General features: G+C 33.0%; 3 protein-coding genes across 3 annotated transcripts; 2 read left to right on the forward strand and 1 right to left on the reverse strand.

Moving 5' to 3' along the window:
- The first annotated feature begins 10,103 nt into the window (after positions 1 to 10,103).
- On the forward strand, positions 10,104 to 12,850 carry LOC107638228 (F-box-like protein). Its single transcript, XM_016341396.3, has 4 exons — positions 10,104 to 10,326; positions 10,420 to 10,617; positions 10,797 to 11,045; positions 12,151 to 12,850. Exons 1-4 carry the CDS (start codon positions 10,192 to 10,194, stop codon positions 12,421 to 12,423), a joined length of 855 nt encoding a protein of 284 aa, XP_016196882.1. The 5' UTR covers positions 10,104 to 10,191; the 3' UTR covers positions 12,424 to 12,850.
- Positions 12,851 to 13,198: 348 nt separating this feature from the next.
- Positions 13,199 to 15,171, reverse strand: LOC107638238 (CASP-like protein 1D2). Its single transcript, XM_016341410.3, has 3 exons — positions 14,554 to 15,171; positions 13,813 to 13,939; positions 13,199 to 13,706 (listed from the first exon to the last, which is right to left on the reverse strand). The coding sequence occupies exons 1-3, from the start codon at positions 14,778 to 14,780 to the stop codon at positions 13,482 to 13,484; spliced, it is 579 nt and encodes a 192-aa protein (XP_016196896.1). The 5' UTR covers positions 14,781 to 15,171; the 3' UTR covers positions 13,199 to 13,481.
- A 6,390-nt stretch (positions 15,172 to 21,561) lies between these two features.
- On the forward strand, positions 21,562 to 22,180 carry LOC148578732 (uncharacterized). The gene is made up of 2 exons (XM_088500700.1): positions 21,562 to 21,762; positions 21,887 to 22,180. The coding sequence occupies exons 1-2, from the start codon at positions 21,562 to 21,564 to the stop codon at positions 22,178 to 22,180; spliced, it is 495 nt and encodes a 164-aa protein (XP_088356826.1).
- Positions 22,181 to 22,221: the final 41 nt, after the last annotated feature.

Here is a 22,221-nt window from a genome sequence, read left to right on the forward strand (position 1 = left end):
CAAGTCTGGTGGATGTTAGATGACCTCGCGTAAGAACACGACGTGGGCCCTGTAGCTCATCCATGCTAACGGAACATTCATCACGCGCATGTGAGTTAATTGCACTTGGTACATGCGCAGCTTGATGCTCGGATTCCTTGTGTTCTTTGAGCTTGTGCCGAGCACTGTCCATGGCATCACGTAATATAGCAGCAACCTCTGGAGTAGCCACGAAATCCTGAGCAATATTGTAAAAATCAGAACACAATTCCCTAAAAATGGTCATGCTTTCATCAGAACGGTCCATGTCAATGCTACTCCTGATGTATGTGTGTCTCCGACTAACATTCTTACTCCATAGGGATAGAATGTATTGTGAGGACACTGCTATTACACCAAAATATAGAAGAACAGCAAGACTATGGCATCACAGAATACCATTCGATTGGAACATAAAGCAATCACATTGAACTTCTGATGACTGCGAGCAATACACGACTTGGTATCTGCTATACATTAACATATCAAACACCATCTTTTGTTGGTCAACTTCACAAACTATACTTGTGCCATGACGGTTGATTGAGGAGATGTCACAATCAGTCTTTTTTATAAATTCATCCTGAATGTATCGAAACATGGAGTTTGTATATTCTCTCTGGAACTACTTCTTTATTGGTGAGCTGGAAACACAAGGGATAATCCCCCTTAAATCAGCAGCGTCACACTCAAACTCCTTTTGCTCCTTGTCTATAACACAGTTTTGGTATTGGCGAACAAATTGCAACAAAGAGCTCTTACTGTTTAAGTACTTATCGAAGACTGAATGCATGCTCTCACTATGTTGTGTGCTCCTCATGCCAGCCCAGAATTCGTCCTTGAAAAATACTAGCACCAACATGTGTCGGTCAGCAAATATATCTGCCAATGAATAGAGAAAATACAAAATGCAAAAAAATAGCGTATGTTAACCCTTAAGTGCAACACCCATATTGACTATAAAATAACATCTATAAAGAAGCCACACAGAGGCAGCAATAAACCGGAAGATTATACTACCATTTAGCCACCTAGAGTTGTGGAGGTCATACTCTTCAATAAAATCGTGCCAATCTCTCTCAAATGAGTCCTTAGATTTGGATTCAAACACAATCCTCTTCATGCACGTGTTGAGCTGATCGAAACAACGGTAACCTACCAGCTTGTTTGATATCTTCTTTAGGATATGCCATATGCACCATCTATGACGTGTGTATGGTAATGTGGTCTCTAACGCAGAACGCATCTGCAGGGATTGATCTGTTATAACACATATGGGTGCCTTACCCATGCACTTCAACCAAGTACGAAAAAGCCATTGGAATGTACAAGTGTCTTCATTCCGCAATAATGCGCACCCAAGAAGCGTAGACGTCCCATGGTGGTTGACACCTACGAAAGACCCAAACGGCATGTTGTACCTAAACAATGGAAATAAAAAAAATGTTACGTAGGTGTAAACTCCAAATGCCTTAGCTGAAAAAAATCTAATTAAGTCGAACAAAAAAAAATAATAATTTGGTACCTGTTAGTCTTGTAAGTAGTGTCAAACGTCACAACATCACCAAAATATTCTCATGCAGCTCTACACCGAGCATTGGCCCAAAACACATTTCTAATGCTATGATTTTCGTCCACATCTATTTTAAAGAAAAAGTTCAGATTGAGCTCTTTCATCCGTGAGAAGTGCTTAAGTAACTCTTTTGGATCCGTCTCATCCCCGAAAATGCGTAAGTGACGACTAATGTAATTTCTAACATCCTTCTCTATAAAGGTGAGGTTGGCAGGGCCACCGGCGACATTGGCTAGTGCCTGGTATGTCTTACTCGGTCTAATGCCAGCTTGGTCATTTTGCTGTATCAGGTCCTTCAAATGCATACTTAGCTGACGGTTTGCTGAGAACATTCCAGATAGCTTCGGATTAAGCGGGTGTGAGTGGGATACCTCTACTCGAGAAATCCTTCACTGCTCTGTCATCTTATCTAATGCCAAATAGCAACGGGCTTTGCAGTTTGTTGAGGCCACCGTTTTCCTTCTCTTGGGTGCCTTTACACGGGATGTGTGGTATCCATCTCTGTTACAATACAAAGCCTGATTAACAACCACTCTCTGACCGTTTCTAGTTTCCCAGCTAGTGGTTCTTATTTTGACGACAAAACCAATCCTAGCCGCATATCGGTAATAATATGCACGCGCATCTTCTAATGTGTCGAAGCACATTCCCTCCTCGGGCTCTAGCTCCTCGTCACCAATGGCTTGGTTTATGACCTGAAAAAAAAAAAAAAAAAACAAATGAAACTCTACCTAATAGTTAACTATACAAAAGTGGCTAATTTCACTATCGAGTATAACAAATAATACACACTACTGTAATTTTAGGTGCTAATTTCGTTTTATTATGTATGTTAACGTGGATGTTAACTTCATATAATTATGGATGTTATTCATATGAACTTATTGATTGCATAATGCATGAACTTTACAGGAATGTTATGCATATAACTAAAGTGCCAAAATTGGCAGTTCACTAAATAGTTCAATATAATTATAACTGAGGATACAATTAGTACCATACTCGATACAGCAAATATTATATGACTGTCCTGGTGCTTGAAATAATAATAATAATAATAGCAATAATACTTCATACATAGACATAAAAACATGATATGTCTATTTTGATTTTTTTTGTCTAATAAAAATTTGTCAATAAATAAAATAAAATGTTCCAATCTTTTAAAAAGAAAATATAAAAATTTTATAGTTTTTTTTATGGATTAATGGGCTCGTTAATATAAAATAACTTTTATATATTTATTTATTTTGAATTTTCTAAAAAAATTATTGTTATTAAGGAAATTAAAATAAAAAAAATCCATAACTTGATAACTAATTAATCATAAGAAAAAAGAAGGGTTAAGTTCGATTTTGGTCCCCAACGTAGAGGTCAAAAATCGGAATCGTCCCTAACTTTTTTTTTTGCTACAAAATGGTCCCCAAAGTTTCAGTTTGTTTTAAAACCGTCTTTCAGACCAAAAATGCCCCTATCCCTTCTTCCCCAAAATCATGCAAAGCACCGGCAGAAACACAAGCATAAGCACCACCACCACACCCACCACCACCCACCACCTACCACCATCACCATCATCATCATCATCATCATCATCATGGAATCATAAGAACTCAGAACCAGAACCACCACCACCACCCCCCACCCACTGCCACTCCATCACCATCTGCATCACACCAACCAAAACTCAGAACATCAACATCATCATCGTCATCCTCATCAGAACCCAGAACTCAAACTCAGACAAACAAGAACTCAACTCAGAAAATCATCATCATCATCAAGAACCCAGAATCAACAACAATACTCTAAATTCAAATTTCAGCAACAACAATGTTCCACAACAAATTTCACAAAAAATTCAAAAATTTCACAAAAAATCCAGTCCACAGAATTCACAGAAGAAGAAGAAGAAGCGGCGGGTGGCGGTGGGGTCGGCGATAATAATAATAATAATAATAATAATAAGCGGCGGGTATGGCGGTGGTGAAGCAGGGGAGGGGAAGCAGGGATGCTCGCTGGCAGTGGTGAAGGAGGGGAGGCTGCGGCGGGCGGTGGTGCGGCGGGTATGGCGGCGACAGGCGGACAATGGCGGTGCGGCGGTGAGCTCGTCCCCCTTCTCTCCCCCTCCTCCTCCCCCCTTGTCGCGCCCCACCCCCCTTTCTTTCTCTCCCCACCCTCGCTTCTCTATACCCTTTCTTTCCTCTTTTTTTATTTATTTTATATTTATTTTATTTTATTTTATAATTTTTTTAATGAGGGGTAATTTGGTAATAAAAAAATAAAATTGGTAAAAAGGACGATTTAAAAAAAACTGAAACTTTGGGGACCATTTTGTAGCAAAAAAAAGTTAGGGACGATTTCGATTTTCGACATCTACGTTGGGACCAAAATCGAACTTAAACCAAAAGGAATTAAAAGCATGATTAATTATATCAAAAATAACATAAGTATTTATTTAAATAAATATTATTTCCTTCATCCACATTTGCACAAAAAAATAATAATAATACAGCATAGACCAAAAGGCCATAATCGACAGGATTTTAGAATAATAAATTATAGTGCCTAATCTTTCTTTTCTGTTGTCTTATTTGTTTCTTTTTTCTATTTAACCAAAAAAAATTAATAAGAAAAATCAAAAGATTTAAATACTAATTACCAAAAAAAATTAAATACTAAAAAAAAACTTCTTATTTTAGAGATCAATATGATAAAAATATTTTTAAAAATTAGAAAATATAACAAAAATAAAAAAAATATTTTTCTTTACATAAATAGCCAATAAATAATGATCAAGAATATTATGCATATAACTAAAGTGATAAAAAATACACAAAAAATAATCCGGATTATTACCATACCTTATCAGAGCTAGTGTAGTTTTTCATATTCTCATAAATTGATTGACTGACAACAATTTCATCGGGTGAATTCGTCTGTTGTTCAAATTCTTCAGCACCTTCTGCCATAGGTACTGTATTAAGGTCGAAATCAATTGCCATACAAATTACAATGATAAAGACGATTTCTTGTAAAATTTCTTAGCTTATACACTATTATGCTTGCAATGGTATTATTCTTGTGATTTTTGAATGAAGATGATTGAATTAACATAAGGTATATATTAGGGTAAATTACATGTTTTATATCTCTAATAATTGATGATAAATACCATAACGGACAAAGAATCAATTGCAATTATTTAATGTAATTGATATCATAATTTACCGTTCTTAATTATAATTATTATTAATTTTTATGGTATTTTTATATATAAAAATCAAATTATAAAAAGGAATATTAGGTATTAATTATAAAAATGCCTAATAAAAAGGGATATGATTTCATAATTAATATCATTAATAAGTAGATTTGATAAGAATATGATAAGTGGAATGATAATAGAGTGGGATAAAAAATAACACTGTTATTAAGGGATGTAAATGAAGTAAATTATGGAAAGTTTTGGCTAATTATGACTGAAAAGTTTTGGTTACCAAACTTTTTCCTTTCGAATCCGGCGAATTTTCGATTCGTCCAAACTAACTCATCTCCCGTGAGGTCATTTTTCAGTGAAGGACTTGACAACTGGTGGTATGAATAGCTGAAGGATGCTTCCAAATCCAAGGGGCCCAAACGAAATGGTCCACCCGACAACTATAGATAAAAGGAGGAGGACCTATCCCTCTCCCAGATACGTCATCATTTACTCTAATTAGCCGCCTTATTTTATAGACGTTTACTTCAACATCGAAATATCCTTGCAAGTGACTTCACCCGCCGACCCACTGACAATCGAAATTGAACTTTTTCTCGCAAAACTCGCGCCCAGGTCCAGATACCTTATTCCTCCTATTGTTCCCAACCAGCCGTTCCACAGACATCTCACCCTAGTGAGCAACCGAACATTTAAACAATCGATTAGAGTTCCTTTACGCGCTCTTTTTCTTTTAATATATGAAAGTTGAAGACCCACACTTAACTCTATTAGATATTTAGACGAGATGAAATAATCGTATAGAAGTTTCTTGATGCACATTTTTTTTCTCTTAAACACAAAGCTCTACAATAAGGTAGAGTAAAGAAATAAGACAAATAACAAAGACCAGTACCAACCTCAACTTTTTTGTCATTTTTTATCGATAACAAAAAGAATCTCTATAACTTTTAAACGAATTTGTAACAATATTTGCAATTTTTAAAACTTTCTTCTAAAAGTTTTTTTTATTTCTTTTCATCTAAATATTTTAAACAATATTAAAATAATACATCAAGCACTTTTTGTTGGAAATAATATACAATTTTCCCTTGAGAAAATACCTTTTACAGAGAAATAAAATAGACACAATCACAACACAAGAAGTTAACATGGAAAACCCCAATTACTGGAGAAAAAAAAAACCACGGCCGTTGTCAAATGACAACCAGAGAATATCACTATGTGAAAATTGTTACAACACATAGACTTCTTTTTCTCTAACACCGGCACCCCAGTATACCCACACTCTCAAAGCAAATATTTAACTACACCTCACAACACTCTCTAATCAAAGAGTATAAAGGAAAAGAAAAGTCAGATACAAGCTTTAAGTGTTTCCGACTGGTGCAAAAAATATGGAGAACTTAGCCTCCTATTTATAGCCTAGGCCACCCACTCCATTTTCTATCCTAAGCAATGTGGGACTAATTCAACCAAATCCTAACAATCTCCACCTTGATTGAAATAGTCACACATCTTCAACTTCCATAGTCAACACCGACAATTCTTTGCTGCCATTGTCTATACCGACAATCATAGTTCAGAGAACTATCATACTCCACCATGAAAGTATACTCACTTGGAATTAGACCACTCCAAGCATTTCGCCTTGGTACAGATCGAAACCTTGCTGAAAATTCATGGTGCAACTTCTAAATTGGCTTTTCCTGAAAGTTCTTCAGCCATCGACATAACTTCGCCACACACCTTGCATCTCAACGCCAACCAATGCCCATGTGCAATTGTGGACCCGATTGCCACAACTTATCCTTATCCATGGCAGTGCGGCAATACCATGAGGATACTTCTTATCTTCAACGCCTTGTGCAAACCTGATTGTATCAACACATCCTTGACTTGTATTTGCCACAAGCCAAAATTGATTCTTCCATCAAATTTCTCTATTTCAAGTTTCACAGCACTTGAATATCCTGACATTGTTGTATCCGTATACTGGAATAGTATAACTCAACTGTAGACCGCGCACTAGGAAGGGTCCCCAGGAAAGAGAGGTGGGTCACAATGGACACACTTAAATACCAAGTCTTTCCTTAGCCAGAACCTTTCCAAACTGCACTCTCACAGTGTCACACTGCCTTCCAGCAACAACAACAGCAACTAAAGATCAACCTCAAGTCACAGGACAAAATTCTTTTCTGATGTGGAAGGTCAGACTAGGCTGCAACCACAGAGCATACTAAGAATAAATCCCACCGAACCGAAGCTCTGATACCACATGTTGGGAATAATACACCATTTCCCCTTGAGAAAATACCTTTCACAGAGAAATAAAATAGACACAATTACAACACAAGAATTTAACGTGGAAAACCCCAATTACTGGAGAAAAAAAAAACCACGGCCGTTGTCAAATGACAACCAAAGAATATCACTATGTGAAAATTGTTACAACACATAGACTTCTTTCTCTCTAACACCGGCACCCCAGTACACCCACACTCTCAAAGCAAATATTTAACTACACCTCACAACACTCTTTAATCAAAGAGTATAAAGGAAAAGAAAAGTCAGATTCAAGCTTTAAGTGTTTCCGACTGGTGCAAAAAATATGGAGAACTTAGCCTCATATTTATAGCATAGGCCACCTACTCCATTTGCTATCCTAAGCAATGAGGGACTAATTCAACCAAATCCTAACACTTTTTGTGAAGTTCTTTTTTTATTGTCACGCCTATCTAATTTTTAAAATATTCTTTTATAGTATTAGGACAGATTTAGAACGCCTATCATAAACCCAAATATACCATACTTATTAAAAATATTTATTTAGTAAGTAATAAAAATTCTCAACATTCTTACCACACAACACACATAAATTGCCATTAGAATCAATTACATCAAACCTACTACTCAACCTATATTTAGTATTAATTCTACTGACTAATACAAATCAATAAAAATTTTAACTCGAGGTGGAATCAAACATATTTTTTCCAATGTTCTTAGGTCTTTTATCATGCAAAATTCGCACATAAGAATTAGTAGTAAACAGTCCATTTTTATTAAGCTTCCACACAACTGTGTTGCGTCTCTTCCTCTTGTCAACTCAGCAACTTGAAGAACACTATGAAGTTGATTCAGCAATTCTAATTTCTATTGGTATAAATTTTTTTACCATTAAAAATTTTAAACCCACTCTAATCTATCTCAAAATCTACATTTTTTTATGGTAGATCTTTTTGTTTAAAATAAAAAAAAGTCTTTAAAATGACACACAATGCAATTAATTATCTTTTGAAAATATAATCATCCTCCCATTTTCTATCTCTATAAACAAACCATTAATTATTTTCACTTTCGTCTAATACTTTTTTATTTAAAGTTGACAGATATCTTTTTAAGAGTCACTTTTAGTAAAAAATGTATGAACATATATTATCTGATTTGGATCAAAGTTATTACATGAATAAATAATCATTTTTCAAAGCAAACAATCTTTTTTTAAAAACCTCTACCGTTTTCTTAAAAAAATTTACGCACCTTTCACATTATGCGAGAAATTGAAAAAAGATATTCACTATTCTCTCCCATCATTTTATACGGGTTAAAATTCATTTAAATAAAAATAAGTAATATTAATATTATTCTAATCATTTTCTAAAAAAAAATTATCTTCTAAATTTTCAAATAAAAAAATATATACATATAATAATATTATTATGATTAAGTCATTTTGACAACAAACTAAGTTTAATAATTAAAAAATTGATAATTTAGTGTTTTAATTAAAGAATAAAAAAGGGAAGAAAAATAACTATAAGAAAAAAAATAATTAGACTTAGTTATAAAAGTAATTAGTTTATCTAACATTTAGTGACCGTGCTTAGAAGTTAGAACAATACGTTTTTCCTTTTATGTTATGTTTTGAATTTTTAATTTCAAATATTGATAAGATTATCAGGATTTTGTGATGTTGTTGAAATTATTGTTACTGCTGTTTTTGAATTTTTGGGTCAGTTGTTTTTTGAATTTTTGCTGATGATTTATTAATTTCAGGGTTTAGGTTGATTATTTGTTGCTGTTTTTAAATTTTTGTTGCTAATTTATTTGATTTTTGGCTTTGTTATGTTATTGGTGTTTTTGATTGTGTTGATGAGAGCTGTAATTTTTTTTTTCTGTGGTGTTGATTTATTAATCTCAATTATGAATGATTATTTGATTTTTGGCTCTATTATGCTGCTATTTTTGACATTGTTGATGATTTATTGATTTTAGTTATGGATAATAGTATTAAATTATTCATAAAAAATTAATTGCTGATAATAATATATTTGTGAATAATAATTTGTTTGTCAATCCTCTTATTTCAAATGATGCTGCTAATCATAATCTTTCAAATTCTAACTATAGTCAGTCACAAGCTTCTTTAAATTTACGGAAAAAAATAGATCTAGCTTGAAAATATGTTACTTTATAAATAGTGAATGGAAAGTCACAATATCAATGTTTATTTTGTCTATAAGTTTTAAATGGAGGTAGAATTCACATAATGAAAAAATATTTGGCAAAGAAATATCTTGCGTATTTTGATAATTGATGACAAATTTTTATGTTGGTATTTAATATTTAGATATTTTATTTATTATTTAATTTTTGAGTTTGTATTTTGATAATATTATATAGTTGTGCTTGATGACATTTTACGTAGTGTTTTAAATTTAAAAGATATTTTAAAATTTATATTAGATTATAATTATATTTTAGGATATTTATTTATTTATTATTTTAAAATAATTTTTTTGATTAAATCACAATTAGACAAATTAGACCAATAAATTAATAAATCAATAATTTCCGATAACATAAACTTGTTTTTTTTATTATTACGGTGATATATAATTGAATTAATGCATAAAGTTTTTTATTAGTATTAAGCCATTAAAATTAAAATTTTAAATAATTATATAAAAAGTTTTTAAAATATTATATAAATACTAAAATTTAACTATTATATATATAGAGAGTAATATTATATAGTTAATAAATTTTAATATTTTTATTAATATTTAATTAATTACAAAAATTAAAAATTATATTTTAATTTTAAATTTTAATAATATATAAATTTGGTATGAGTCTAAAGTATTAAATAGAATTAATAAAAAAATTAATTTTTTAATATTTCTCTTCATATGTAATATATTTTAAATATATATTTTATACACATAATTAATTTTTCTTTAAATCATTTATAGAGATTAAACTCTCTGTGATTTATAGAAATTAAAAGTCTTTAATTTATTTATGAAAAAGTGGTGCGTCAGCAGAGTGATTGGGATGAGGTGGGGCCCAGTGGAACAAGTTAGAAGAGTTCGTTGAAATGAAACTGGAGAATGGAGATCGCAGAAGAACAGATTCCTTTCTTTCTTTCTGCAGTTTCCAACAACCCAAACTGGCTTCCATCATCAATTATCTTCCTCACGATGTTGCCATCAAAATCGCTTCTCTCCTTCAGGTTCCGATTTCTCAATTTCCTTTTAATTTCTTCACTTTCAATGTTTCCTTTTTCTGCTTCGATTTTGCTTGACCCCTTTCTCCTCTGCAAAAGGTTCGAGATTTGTGTGCCTTGAGTTGTTGTTCCACTTTCTGGAGGGAACTCTGCGTCTCCGATTCCATTTGGGAGTCTCTTGTCAGAAAAAGATGGCCTTTACTCACTTCCTTCGATTTCCCTTCTTCATCATCATCGTCATCTTCATCTTCATCTTCCACTTCCTCTTCCTCTTCCGCTAATTCCCCGAATTTTAAGGTATTCCACTTATTCCCTTGTTTTACAGCTTGACCTAATTTCTTTCGTGTATCGGTAATCTGAATTGGGAATGTGATCAATCAAGTACTTGACTTTTGGTCTGTACTCGTTTAATTGGTTGCTGTTAGAAATTGATATGAATTTGTGTTATAACTTAGGTTTTCAATTGGGTTTAACAGAAGTGGAGGAAATTGTACTTAAAGAGGCATGTGGAGTTGGGAGTTAGGGCAAGGTCTGTTGAGAAGTTTGTGGAAGCTTGTTCCCGTTCTGAATCACTTGAAGTTAGGGACTATCTCAATGCTGTTGAAACCTTGATTGCCACAAGGTTTGGTTTTGAAGATGTCCAGAGGTTCCTCTTCAACCCTAAAGTCAACGTCTTGCTTAACTTGATTGGTGTCCACTATTGCCTCACATGTCTTGGGATTCAGGTATTCTTATCTTTTTTTTTTCCCAACCATGTTGTGATTTGTTTTGTTTTCGGTTTCATAGCTTTTTAATTTTCCCATTTTGAAACACTTGAACCGTAGTTGCAAAATCTAGAACAGTATGGAAATGTTCATGGACGAGTTTAATTTAATGTGTAAAATTACCCAAGGAGAACACCATAGTTTTGCGGGTTTTCGGGAAAAAAAAAAAGCCAAATTAGCTCCAACTAAAGGGAACCACTGTTTAAGATCCCAGATAGTTTTGGTTCCTTTCAATTGTTAATTGCTTCATCATGGCTTAATTTGGTGTCACTTGATGACCCTTGAAGTGATCACTGTGCATAAGATGTATCAAAAATGTATTTAGCATATTGTCGATGTGCAATTCTACATGCTACCGTCAACTTGATGTTCTTTCGTTTTTTGCGCAAGGCTGCAGTTAACATGATTGCTATTAAAATGTTTGATACTTAACACTTTGGATCAAAACACCTTTTTTTGGCTGAATTTCATGTTTTTGTTGTATTTTGAATTTTGAATACATGTAATAAGAAAGTCAATTGTGTTTTTTTTTTCCATGCTAAAACTTCTCTGTGAAATAAAAATATCTTCTGCTCAGTCTTGGACTCTTGGGTAGGGTAATACTATTGTTTTAAGCTTAATATCAATTATTTGGAACAACTTGCAAACACATGTTCAAGATTTCTTGTTCCTGTTTTTGTTTTTAAAAAAGATAACGTGTACCATTTTTGTCATTTGTTGCTCTCTTTGCAAGTTTTCATATTCAGAGATATAGATGGGCTTTATCTTATTCTTTGACTTTTGCAGTTTTTCTTTCAGAAGTTAAGTCATGATCTGTAAAGATAGATGTATAGCTAGGCATATAACTATTATTATAACATCTAAATTGATTTTTTTTTTAATCTACATGATTTTTTTCCTCTCATTTTATAACATCTCACATTTCAGCCTTGAACTGATAACATGCACATGAAAATTATAATGTTGGGTTAAAGTTTTGAAGGGCTATACCAGAATTTAAAATTACAAACTTGTATAAAAATCATTTCAGTGTTTGTAATTGATATCTAAGCGTGTTGATTGGCAGGGCGACGAACTCGTAGAATCGCTTCGGGCTAGTGAGATATCTGATCGGCATGTATGCATCAAGTGGTGGAAAGTTGGGAGATGGATCTATGGCTTCCGCAGGAGGGACGAGTCACATTCTCGTTGGGTTTCTTTGGCATATTTAGCAACAGAAGATGATGAACATGTTCTGGGGGTACTTCGCCGAGGTACCATTCATGAGGTTGTACGTGTTCAGATCTCTGCTGTTGGTCACACATCAACACCTTGGTCCTATAAGACTGATCAACTATAAGTATATATATAATTTATATAGCTATCAGTTTTAGTATGTGTATAATGTGGTAATAATACGTGTGTATCACTATCACTACTATTATGTCATTAAATACAAGAAAATAAGACAAGTTCAGATTACTTTTAAAATCAATCAGATTAAAAATATGCATAAATTCCATTCTTGTAAATGTAATAGATGAATTCGTGGAGGACAATTATACCATGCATTGAACTCCAATGTTGTTATTTAAGTTGTCACAATCAAGCACATAGAATGCTTTTCTTCTCCATGTTTTAATTCTTAGACCCCAGAGGAAGCTCTTTGTGATGTTGAGTCTTAGGCAGATTTCGTAGCTTTCTTTTCCTATGTACTCATAACTCCATTGGACGTTTCATTTCAATGATTTTCAAGTCATAAAGAGACCGCAACATGCTTTGTGTAATTTTTTTTTTTTTGGTTTACCCAAATGGTATCTCCCAACCCGACAGATTAAGGACTAATCCGTTGCGGATCTAAGATCTATTTAAGGGTCTGCCGCTGGTCAATGAGTTGCTGAGTTGTTGCATGCACAAGGTGGGGTTCGAACTCCCGACACTTGCTTAAGCGAACGAGTGAGCTGATCACTCGACCAACCCAAGTTGGTTTGCTTTGTGTAATTTTACACCTTAAAATTTTCATTCCGTTTTTAAGTCCAATTTTCATACTCTACTCTACATTGCCCCTGGTGTTATCAGAGTGCCATGCTATGAAATGAATCATGATACTTGTAAGAATGGATGCAAAATTAAAGTACACATCAAAATCATCAATTATTCATATAAAACTTTTCCATGTTGATTATAACTGGTTTATTTTGTGGGTGCAGAATAATTAATTACAAACCACTTAATGCATGAATAAACCACCAAGACAACCACTACTACTACCCATATACATATAATCAAACACCATTGCCCTGAAACCAACAAACATTCACAAACACAAAAAGTCATTCACAAACTGTACTAATTACAGTACTTAACAACACACTCAGACTAACTTTGTCAACATTAATGAAACTATGATCCATTTGTCTACTTGGGAACCCTGCTGTGAAGGGTGAAAGCTGAAAGGAAGATGAGTAACACAACAACAATGCTGCCAAACAAGCCCACAGCAAGGGATCCAGCAACATGCTTACAGAAAGTGTCATATGCACTGCAAATTTTATTCCAATGGACATGGCTGTTTCCCTTTAAACCTATGTATGCAACACCTGCACCTGCTCCTGTTGCTGATGCTATTATCCCCAGTATCAGCTGCACCACACCATGACAAATAACACTCATGGGTTATTACTTATTTATCTCTTGAAATGCTAGCTAGCTTATAAGGTGAAAATATGATTATTTTATTAATTGTTACCGCATCCCAGAAGAGAAAATGAAGGAGAAACTTGGTTTTCTGATGTGGTCTCTGGATCACAGAGAGTGATGCTAGCGTGGTGATGATGCTGTAAAGCCCAGAAACCGAAAATGCAACCACAAAATATCTGCATAATTTTATATCATAATATGTCAAATTTCTAATTGTAAAGCGTCAACAACAATTAATATTTGTTAAATACATAAAAAGAATTGAAATAATAAGTAACACAATAAGGCAGGAGAGCCTCCTTACAAATAACGTACAGTAAAATATGACATGCAAATCCAAAAGCCATCATAATTACGTACATACCAGAAATCAGAGTAAAAATTAAGGGAAAACCCTCATGTATTAATTAACAGTTCAACTAAGACTAAATTTTCATTCTCCTTTCTTCTTGAAGAAAAAAAAAATATTTAATTAGTGTAGTTTCTTTATTTTTTCTGTTTTAACTTTCTTTATACTAATTTCATGTTGACTACAAAAACATAGACCAACATATATAGCAAACACTTCGTATATAGCCGCCACATATATAAGCAAAATTGTTATATGTATAAAAAAATAGCCACCAAATCAATCACGACATATTTGTGTACGAATAGATGTATTGTTTAAGTGATTTTTAATATATATTTTATATTTTAACGTATATTAAACACGGATAATTAATTTGGTGACTGATTTTTTACGTTCATATAGTATTTTTGATATATAAAGCTTTATATATGAACTTACACAAAGGCCGGTGAGTATCTCCACTTGGCTGGTTGTGGCACAGGCCTACCTTGGAAAAGCACCAATTCGGTTTGATTACCAGTGACAAGCACCACTACTGCCACAAGTGAGGCTGCAAACAACAGAAACCTTAATATCACATCCAAATTAGACAAATCGACGCCGGCCGGAGCCGGAGTTGGAGCTGTCCTGTTCTCAGGTTCCCCTGGCTTCTCTGTAGTAGACATGTTGTCACCTTACTTAGTTTTCAATAATGGAAACTAAGGAAGGTACTTGTAGTATAGTAGCAGTGTTATTAAAAGGATAAGAATAGTTGAACAATATAGTTATGTCTAAATATGTATATATAGATATATAGATATATATAGATGGATGGATGAACTTGAATGATGTGTGAAATAAAAACAAATGGAGGAGTTAGAGTTTTCCTCACGCTATGGTTGGTTTGAACAGTTGCTTGTTAGTTGGTATGTGTATGTATGAGGTGATTCACACATAGCTAATAGTCAATAATCTTTACAATATATGTATTTTTTATTAGTGCACTTAATCCTATAAACTTTACACGAAATATATATACATTTGAATATATTCTATAGGTGCTTAATTTCAAGATTCACATGAAATATCTCTTGGGGTTGTTTTTATTTGGATTATGAATTGATGTGTGTTTGTATTATAGGGCTAGAGGGTAGAAACTTGTGTTAAGTGTTACATCCATAGCTATCATATGAATTATGAAATGATTTCTTGTAACTCTTCCAACTCTAATTTCTGGTTAGATTGATTTGTCTTATGTGGCATATATACATATATGGAACAATCATTTTTTTATTTCTCACTTATCAATTATCATGATTGAATAAATTGAGAGTCAAGGTTGTGGTTGGTATAATAGATTAAATTTTTTGGATAATGTTAGAAAGATAAAAAATAATTCGTTTAATTATGTTAAATTTATTTTATTTAATATTTATTTATTATAAAAAGTATTAAATAAAATAAAAAAGTATATTTTAATAATTTTTTATTAATATATTTTTATTAGTAAACATTTCTGAAAATTTCTTATATCATAATATTCTATTTTGGTACTCATTAGCTATAATAAATTATTTATCTCTTAGAAACATAGATTTCGTAACTTTCCTTTCTTTCAAATAAATTATTTGCCCGGATTTAATTTTTATTATGTTCAAACTTATGAAATAAGTATCGTTTAATCTGATCATCACATGGGCTTGGACAGAGTCTGAAAAGGATTTTAAGAAAAGGATTTTTGACATACATAGGAAGATAATGGAATTTTTCAGTTTTTCATTAATTGCTTTTGGATTGTAAGGTTCTATATAATATAAGAAAGAAGACTTTCCAGTTCAAAGTCATGGGAAACAATCCAGAAGTATATAATCATAATTATGACGGCTTGATAAATGAATAAATGGATAACTACGTTTGAATAGTATTTTTACGTTAAAATAATAATTAAATATTATTCCGTATTATATTTAATAATTTAATTAAATATATCAAATTATATACTAATTTTTAATTATTATTTTTATATTAAAATATTTTTATTTGAATAATCATTAAATTAGTAGAAAAATGTTAGAAGTTAATTAATAATATTTAAAAATATAAATTAAAAAAATATTGTTAAATTATTAAATTAAAAAAATTAAATAATAATTAAAAATACTGATAAAGTAATAAATTTTTATGGTTATTGAATTTTTCTTATACTAGTATCTAGGAGTGTTGCGTATGCATTCTAAGTTCAATTGACTAATTTAATTTGAATTCAATTTCTATATAGTATGCATTATTAAGATAAATTGCGTGTGAATGATTAATATTGATCTAGAATGTTTATCCAGCTTGATGGTGGGTCATAGTCGTCATTGAAGAAGGGCAATCCTGGCGGAGAGAAACATGGGAATGCTATATTGTTCATATTCTCATTAGTGTCTTTCACTAACTATTAAATATTATATTTTACTATTTAATGTAATTTAATCCCACTTATTTGAAATGATGTGACCCCCTACCCCTACGGAAAGAAAGGTTCTAATATATTTGTTCAATCAATCCTCTCTTTTTTCCATGAAAGGTTGAACCCAACCAAAGCTAATTATTAAGGTGAATGCGGATTGAATTGGGTTGAATATGACTAAAATTTTGATTCGATCTATATTGAAATTATCGAATCGAATTTAATATTCGTAGTTTTTAAATTTGGATTCGACCCAATTCGATTCGCACATTTACAGATCAAATCGAATATCAGATATATTTATAAAATATAAAAATATTTTTAAAAATTTATTTTTATTAAAAAATATCAATAAAATTCATGTTTTATTTTTTTAAATATATTTATTTTTAAAATAATATAACATATATCAATATACTAGTTAACTAAGTATATAATCAATGAATATACTAATTAATCATGTAATAACTTTATGTGATTAATTAACTAGGTATATAGTCAATGAATATACTAGTTAACTAGAGTTACTAAAGAGAAGTATATAAAACGACAATAATTTGAACAAATAGATATAATATTTTTTATTGATACATATCATTAAATATTCTCTTATTTTCATGGCTAATTCTTTTTATTTTTATTTATTGTGAATAATTTCTTGTATGTAAATATAGCGCAAATTAATTTTAATATGGAACTAAGGTTGGTGTTGGACGGCGTTATGGAGAGGAGGAGAGCTTTACATTCGTATGGTGTCAGTTCACATACAAATCGGACCGAGGAAATTGTCCTAGCCAAATCGGACCGTGCGAGTTGCTCAGCCTATATCCAAAACTTCGTTAACAAAGAAAATGGACCATGCGATTACCTTAAAGTTATATAAAAAAATTTTGTTCACGTACAAGTCGCAGGGTCCGATTTGCTTAATGTTATTTTCGTTCCTCCTCTACATGCAAAACGGACCCTCCGATTTGCTCAAAAAAATTTCAAAAAGTAAATCGTTGGGTCCGATTTCTTCTCACCATCTCTGAACAAAAAACCTGTCCCACATATTGGTATAGCTCATCCTCATCCCATAACCCGGCAAAGCACACCCAACTCTTCCATAACAAAAAAAATCAGCCTAAATATAGCTTACTAATTAATGTACCTCAAAATTAGTTTTCCCAATGAAATGAGCGTATGAGGAGTTTAGTTTGTGCATCATTTTCTGTGTGTAGAATTTTCCAATGAAATTCGATCAACCGTCAAGAATGAACCAGAACGTTGTAGAAAGTTAGAAACAAACATAGTTTAGCGAGTTAAATAATTATGTGAACCAGAAAATCAAGCAACGTTGACGGAGAATAATTATAGCCCAAGAGGCCATCCATTTCATGAGGATCAAGAAAGGTGTTTGTGGTTATATGATTATTAAGATAGATTTAAAAAAAGCTTATAATCTTTTGAAATGGAAATTTATCAGGGATACTTTAGTTGAAGCTAGACTACTAGAGTATCTAGTTAACCTAATCTCTTATTGCTATTCATTTGTGGAGATGAAAGTTCTGTGGAACGGTATCCCATCTAATTCTTTCATTCCTTTTAGAGGTATTCGACAGGGTAATCTTATGTCACCGTATCTCTTTGTTTTATATATAGAAAGACTGTTTCAGATTATCTCCTTTGTTGTTAATCAGAATTTTTGAGAGCCGATAGTATTAAATAGAGGTGGGCCGAAACTCTCCCATCTAGGTTTTGCTGACGATATTGTTCTATTCAAAAAAGCTTCCATGGAGTAGGTTGAGGTTGTACGGGACAATCTGAATTTGTTTTGTAAATGTTCGGGTCAAAAGGTAAATTATGCTAAATCCTGTGTTTACTTCTCTGAGATTATGTGCTTCTCTAGGAAAAAAGAACTGAGTGATGCTTTGGGAATGAAGCTAACAAACAATATGGGTAAGTACCTTGGAGTCCCTCTCTTTCATGGTCGTTCCAAGAAGGATGACTTTCAGTTCATATTAGACAGAATGGCTAATAGACTTAGTTCGTGGAAGGCTAAAAATTCTTCTCTTGCGGGCAGAGTTACTCTCACCCAATCAGCACTGGCGTCTATTCCTTCCTATGTCATGTAGACCATAAAACTTCCTCTAAGTATTTGTGATAGCATATTGATAAAATTTGCAAGATTTTTTATGGGGAAGTGTTAGCTCGGGGAGGAAACCTCACCTCATGAGCTGGGAGAAAATTTGCCTTTCTAAAAGCCAAGGCGGTTTGGGCCTCAGACCGGCTAGAGTGTTGAATAATGCGAATCTTATGAAGTTGGCCTGGAAGCTAATCCATAATAAGAATGTGCTATGGGTAAAGATAGTCCGCAGCAAGTATGGATGTGGAGATGACTCCCTGCCACTTATCACAAAACATCTATCTTCATCTAATGCTTGGAAAGGTATCTTTCATGTTTGGAAGAAGTTTGCCGATAATCTTGTTTGGAGACTTGGGTCTGGTGAAAATGTTAACTTCTAGACTGATCATTGGATGCCAGGGGTACACCACCTGATTGATTTTGCTCAGCTCGAGGTGTTTTATGATATGTTGGAGGAACGTGTGTGTGACTATGTATCAGACCGGAGGTGGGATCTCAATCGAATTGCATTAGTCCTAGGCGACGATTGGATTCCTGTTTTTAGGTCGATGAAAACACCTGAACCAGAGATGAGAGAAGATATTCTAGCCTGGCTGTTGACATCAAACGGTGCATTTTCTATCAAGTCAGCTTGCTCTCTCTACCTAAGCCCCTCAGATAACTCTAAAGCTAAGTTGTTTTCGAAAATCTGAAAGCATGAAGCTCCTCAAAAGTTGCGTATTTTTTGCTAGCTTGTTGCTAATGTGGTGCTATTAACAAATGAGATTAGAGTCAAAAGAAATATGGCCCATGATGGATCTTGTGTTATTTGTGGTGAGGCTACCGAATCGATGCTCCATGTAATCCGAGACTGCAGAGTCACGAGACAAACATGGATGAGCATTGATGCCAGATTCAGATTTGGTAATTTTTTCAACACCCCCTCATCCCTTGATTGTTGAAGAATTTATCATCCCAATCCCTCTTCAAAGGGGTTCATTGGCCCCTCCTTTTTGTGTGCACAATGAATGCATTTTAGCTTCGTCGAAATAAGGTTATCTTTGATAGCGATGAGGCCGTAGCAGAGAATAGCATTCAATTTTTAGCCTTCCACTTAGTGAAGGACTACTCGTTGGCACAGCTCGAGCTTGTTCAGAGCAGGAAGAAGGTTTGCAATTTCATTGAAAGACAGATCAAATGGAAGCCACCAGATCACCCGTTTATTAAGCTCAACTCGGATGCCTCTGTGTTAGATAGAGGAAGAGCAGCTTGTGGTGAGATCCTAAGGGACTCAGATGGAAGACTTATAGCTTGCTTTAGTGCTAATTCGGACGGCGGAACAGTGACGAAAGCGGAGCTTTGGGAAATTTTGCTAGGCTTGGATCTAGCCTTGAATATTGGTTGCTCTCATCTGATTATTGAAGCGGATTCTGTTGTTGCAGTGAAGCTTTGCCTCCAGGAGGGAATTGACTTACATGCTATTAGATCTTTAGTCTTGGCTATCAGAAACAGATGCAGCAGGCTTACTAGCTGGAATATTCATTACCAATTTCGGGAAGCAAATACTTGTGCCGATAGGTTGGCTCACTTTGGTCATAGTCTTTCATCTGGCTGTCATATTTTTCTTAATTTGCCTTCCTGTATTTCCTTAGCTTTTCATGCTGATTCTATAGGTATTACTCTCCCTAAAGTAGTCTTTGTTTAGTTTTCTTGCTTTCTTTGGCGTTTCTGCCCCGATGTTTATAAAAAAAAATCTCAGATATATATAAAGTAAAGTGATAATTCCATTCTCAAGAATTTTAATTTTGGATTAATTAATTTAAAAAATATCAATTAAATCTTTAACATAATAAATAGTGAAGATATATATTCTTTCGTCAATAAATAGTGTGAAATGAAATAGAATTGTTTATGTATTTCATTATCTATAATAATAATATATGATTTGTTGTTGTCACATAAACATAAAAATGATATAATTTTGAATAATAAAATATTCATTATCTTTTTGAGTTATATAACATTTATCACGAATTCTATAAAGTAAAATTTCACTCTAAAATTTGTTATTTACATAATGATCTTCTTAGAAATTCTTAAAAATTTTTAACCACAAGACTATACATGTTAAATTATTAACAAATAAATACTTAAATGCGAAAATATACTTAAATTTATATTATTGAAAGAGTTTGGTTCTTTTGATCTTTTTCAACCAAAGCTTTCTATCTCTCTATTATAACTGAATCACAAAACTCCTTTGATGGAAAAAAAAGTTACGAAAATGATTTTGGTGTGTTGGGAGACCAAAACCTTAAAATAACTATTTATATTTGAGTATGACACTCATTAAACCATAAAACTCAAATAAAATAATATCTTTGATTTTATTCTCATTTAATTCTAAATCAAAAGTAATAATAATTTATTTAATTCAACATTTATGATAATAAATGAGATCACTGTTTATTTAATTTAATTTGTGATTATAATTAATATATATTATCCATAAATAAATTATAAAATAATAATTTTTTAACAGATTTTTCATAAATAGATATATCATAAGAGGTAATGACCAATTCGGTACCCGAAAGATTCAAACGCTGACATTTTGGTACCTGACTGTTATTGACAAAAAGGTACCTGAATGTATAAAATTTTTGCCAAGCGTGTCCACGTGCTTGCCGGACAATAGCTCCGGTAAGTACGATGCTTACGTGGACGCCGATTTTTGCTGACAAGATGAGTTTTATATTAGATGGAATTTGTAATTAAAACTATGGTTAGCCTACCTGAAAATTAAGTTAACCTAATTCATTCTAGTTTTTGCCCCAATTTAATTTTTTTTCTAAAATCCAATTTTGCTCTCTTCGTTCACTCGTAGAGCAGGATCCCAATCTGGAAGATGCAAGCAACTAGGGCTCGTGAAAAAGGTGGAACCGTGAGAAAGCACTCATCCATTCAAGCCTTCGACGTGGATGGTGGTTCAGGAATTGTGAGTAAAATCTACGATGGGTGTTACTTTTGTCCCCTTCCAGTGGTTCCATTGAAGTCGAAGACAAGTAGCAACCCTTATAGATGGTTTCTACGTTGCCCTATATGGAAGGTAAGCTTAGAATGTTGATGGATACGTGACGAAATGATGCAATCTTCTTGGGTTTGTTTTCTCCACTTATTCAGATTTAGTTTTCGATTGCACTTTGATTCATAAAATTTTTGTGTCGTGCTAGAACACACAAAGACGTTGTGGGTATTTTCAATGGTTGGATGAAATAGAAGATCAATGTGTGGAAGGAGAAGTTTCTTCGAAGAATAGCAACATGGTGGGCATAGCAAAACCAAAGAAGAAAAGCAGAGTCAATCTGGAGTGTAGTGATGCCCGGAAAAGGGATAGGATGATGATGGTGCTTTCTGTGGTGAATGACATGAAGGAGCAACTGAAAAGGGTTGAGTTGTTGTTGATTGTTATCTGTATATTGTTTGGGTTAAATCTGGTTTTGAGTATGCTTTGTTTGGCTAAGTAGGAAGACAATGGTTAAATGTAAGAGTTTAAGAATGAAATTTT

Source organism: Arachis ipaensis, chromosome B1 (genome assembly GCF_059453495.1).
Source record: "Arachis ipaensis isolate K30076 ecotype BB chromosome B1, ASM5945349v1, whole genome shotgun sequence".
Taxonomy (NCBI): domain Eukaryota; kingdom Viridiplantae; phylum Streptophyta; class Magnoliopsida; order Fabales; family Fabaceae; genus Arachis; species Arachis ipaensis.

Coding starts and splice junctions, on each gene's coding strand:
- LOC148578732 (XM_088500700.1), top strand. CDS start 21,562: ATGCAAGCAACTAGGGCTCGTGAAAAAGGTGGAACCGTGAGAAAGCAC. Junction 21,763..21,886: donor TACGTTGCCCTATATGGAAG/GTAAGCTTAGAA, acceptor GTGTCGTGCTAG/AACACACAAAGACGTTGTGG.
- LOC107638238 (XM_016341410.3), bottom strand. CDS start 14,780: ATGTCTACTACAGAGAAGCCAGGGGAACCTGAGAACAGGACAGCTCCA. Junction 13,940..14,553: donor AGATACTCACCGGCCTTTGT/GTAAGTTCATAT, acceptor AAAATTATGCAG/ATATTTTGTGGTTGCATTTT. Junction 13,707..13,812: donor ATTTTCTCTTCTGGGATGCG/GTAACAATTAAT, acceptor GGTGTGGTGCAG/CTGATACTGGGGATAATAGC.
- LOC107638228 (XM_016341396.3), top strand. CDS start 10,192: ATGAAACTGGAGAATGGAGATCGCAGAAGAACAGATTCCTTTCTTTCT. Junction 10,327..10,419: donor AAATCGCTTCTCTCCTTCAG/GTTCCGATTTCT, acceptor CCTCTGCAAAAG/GTTCGAGATTTGTGTGCCTT. Junction 10,618..10,796: donor CTAATTCCCCGAATTTTAAG/GTATTCCACTTA, acceptor TGGGTTTAACAG/AAGTGGAGGAAATTGTACTT.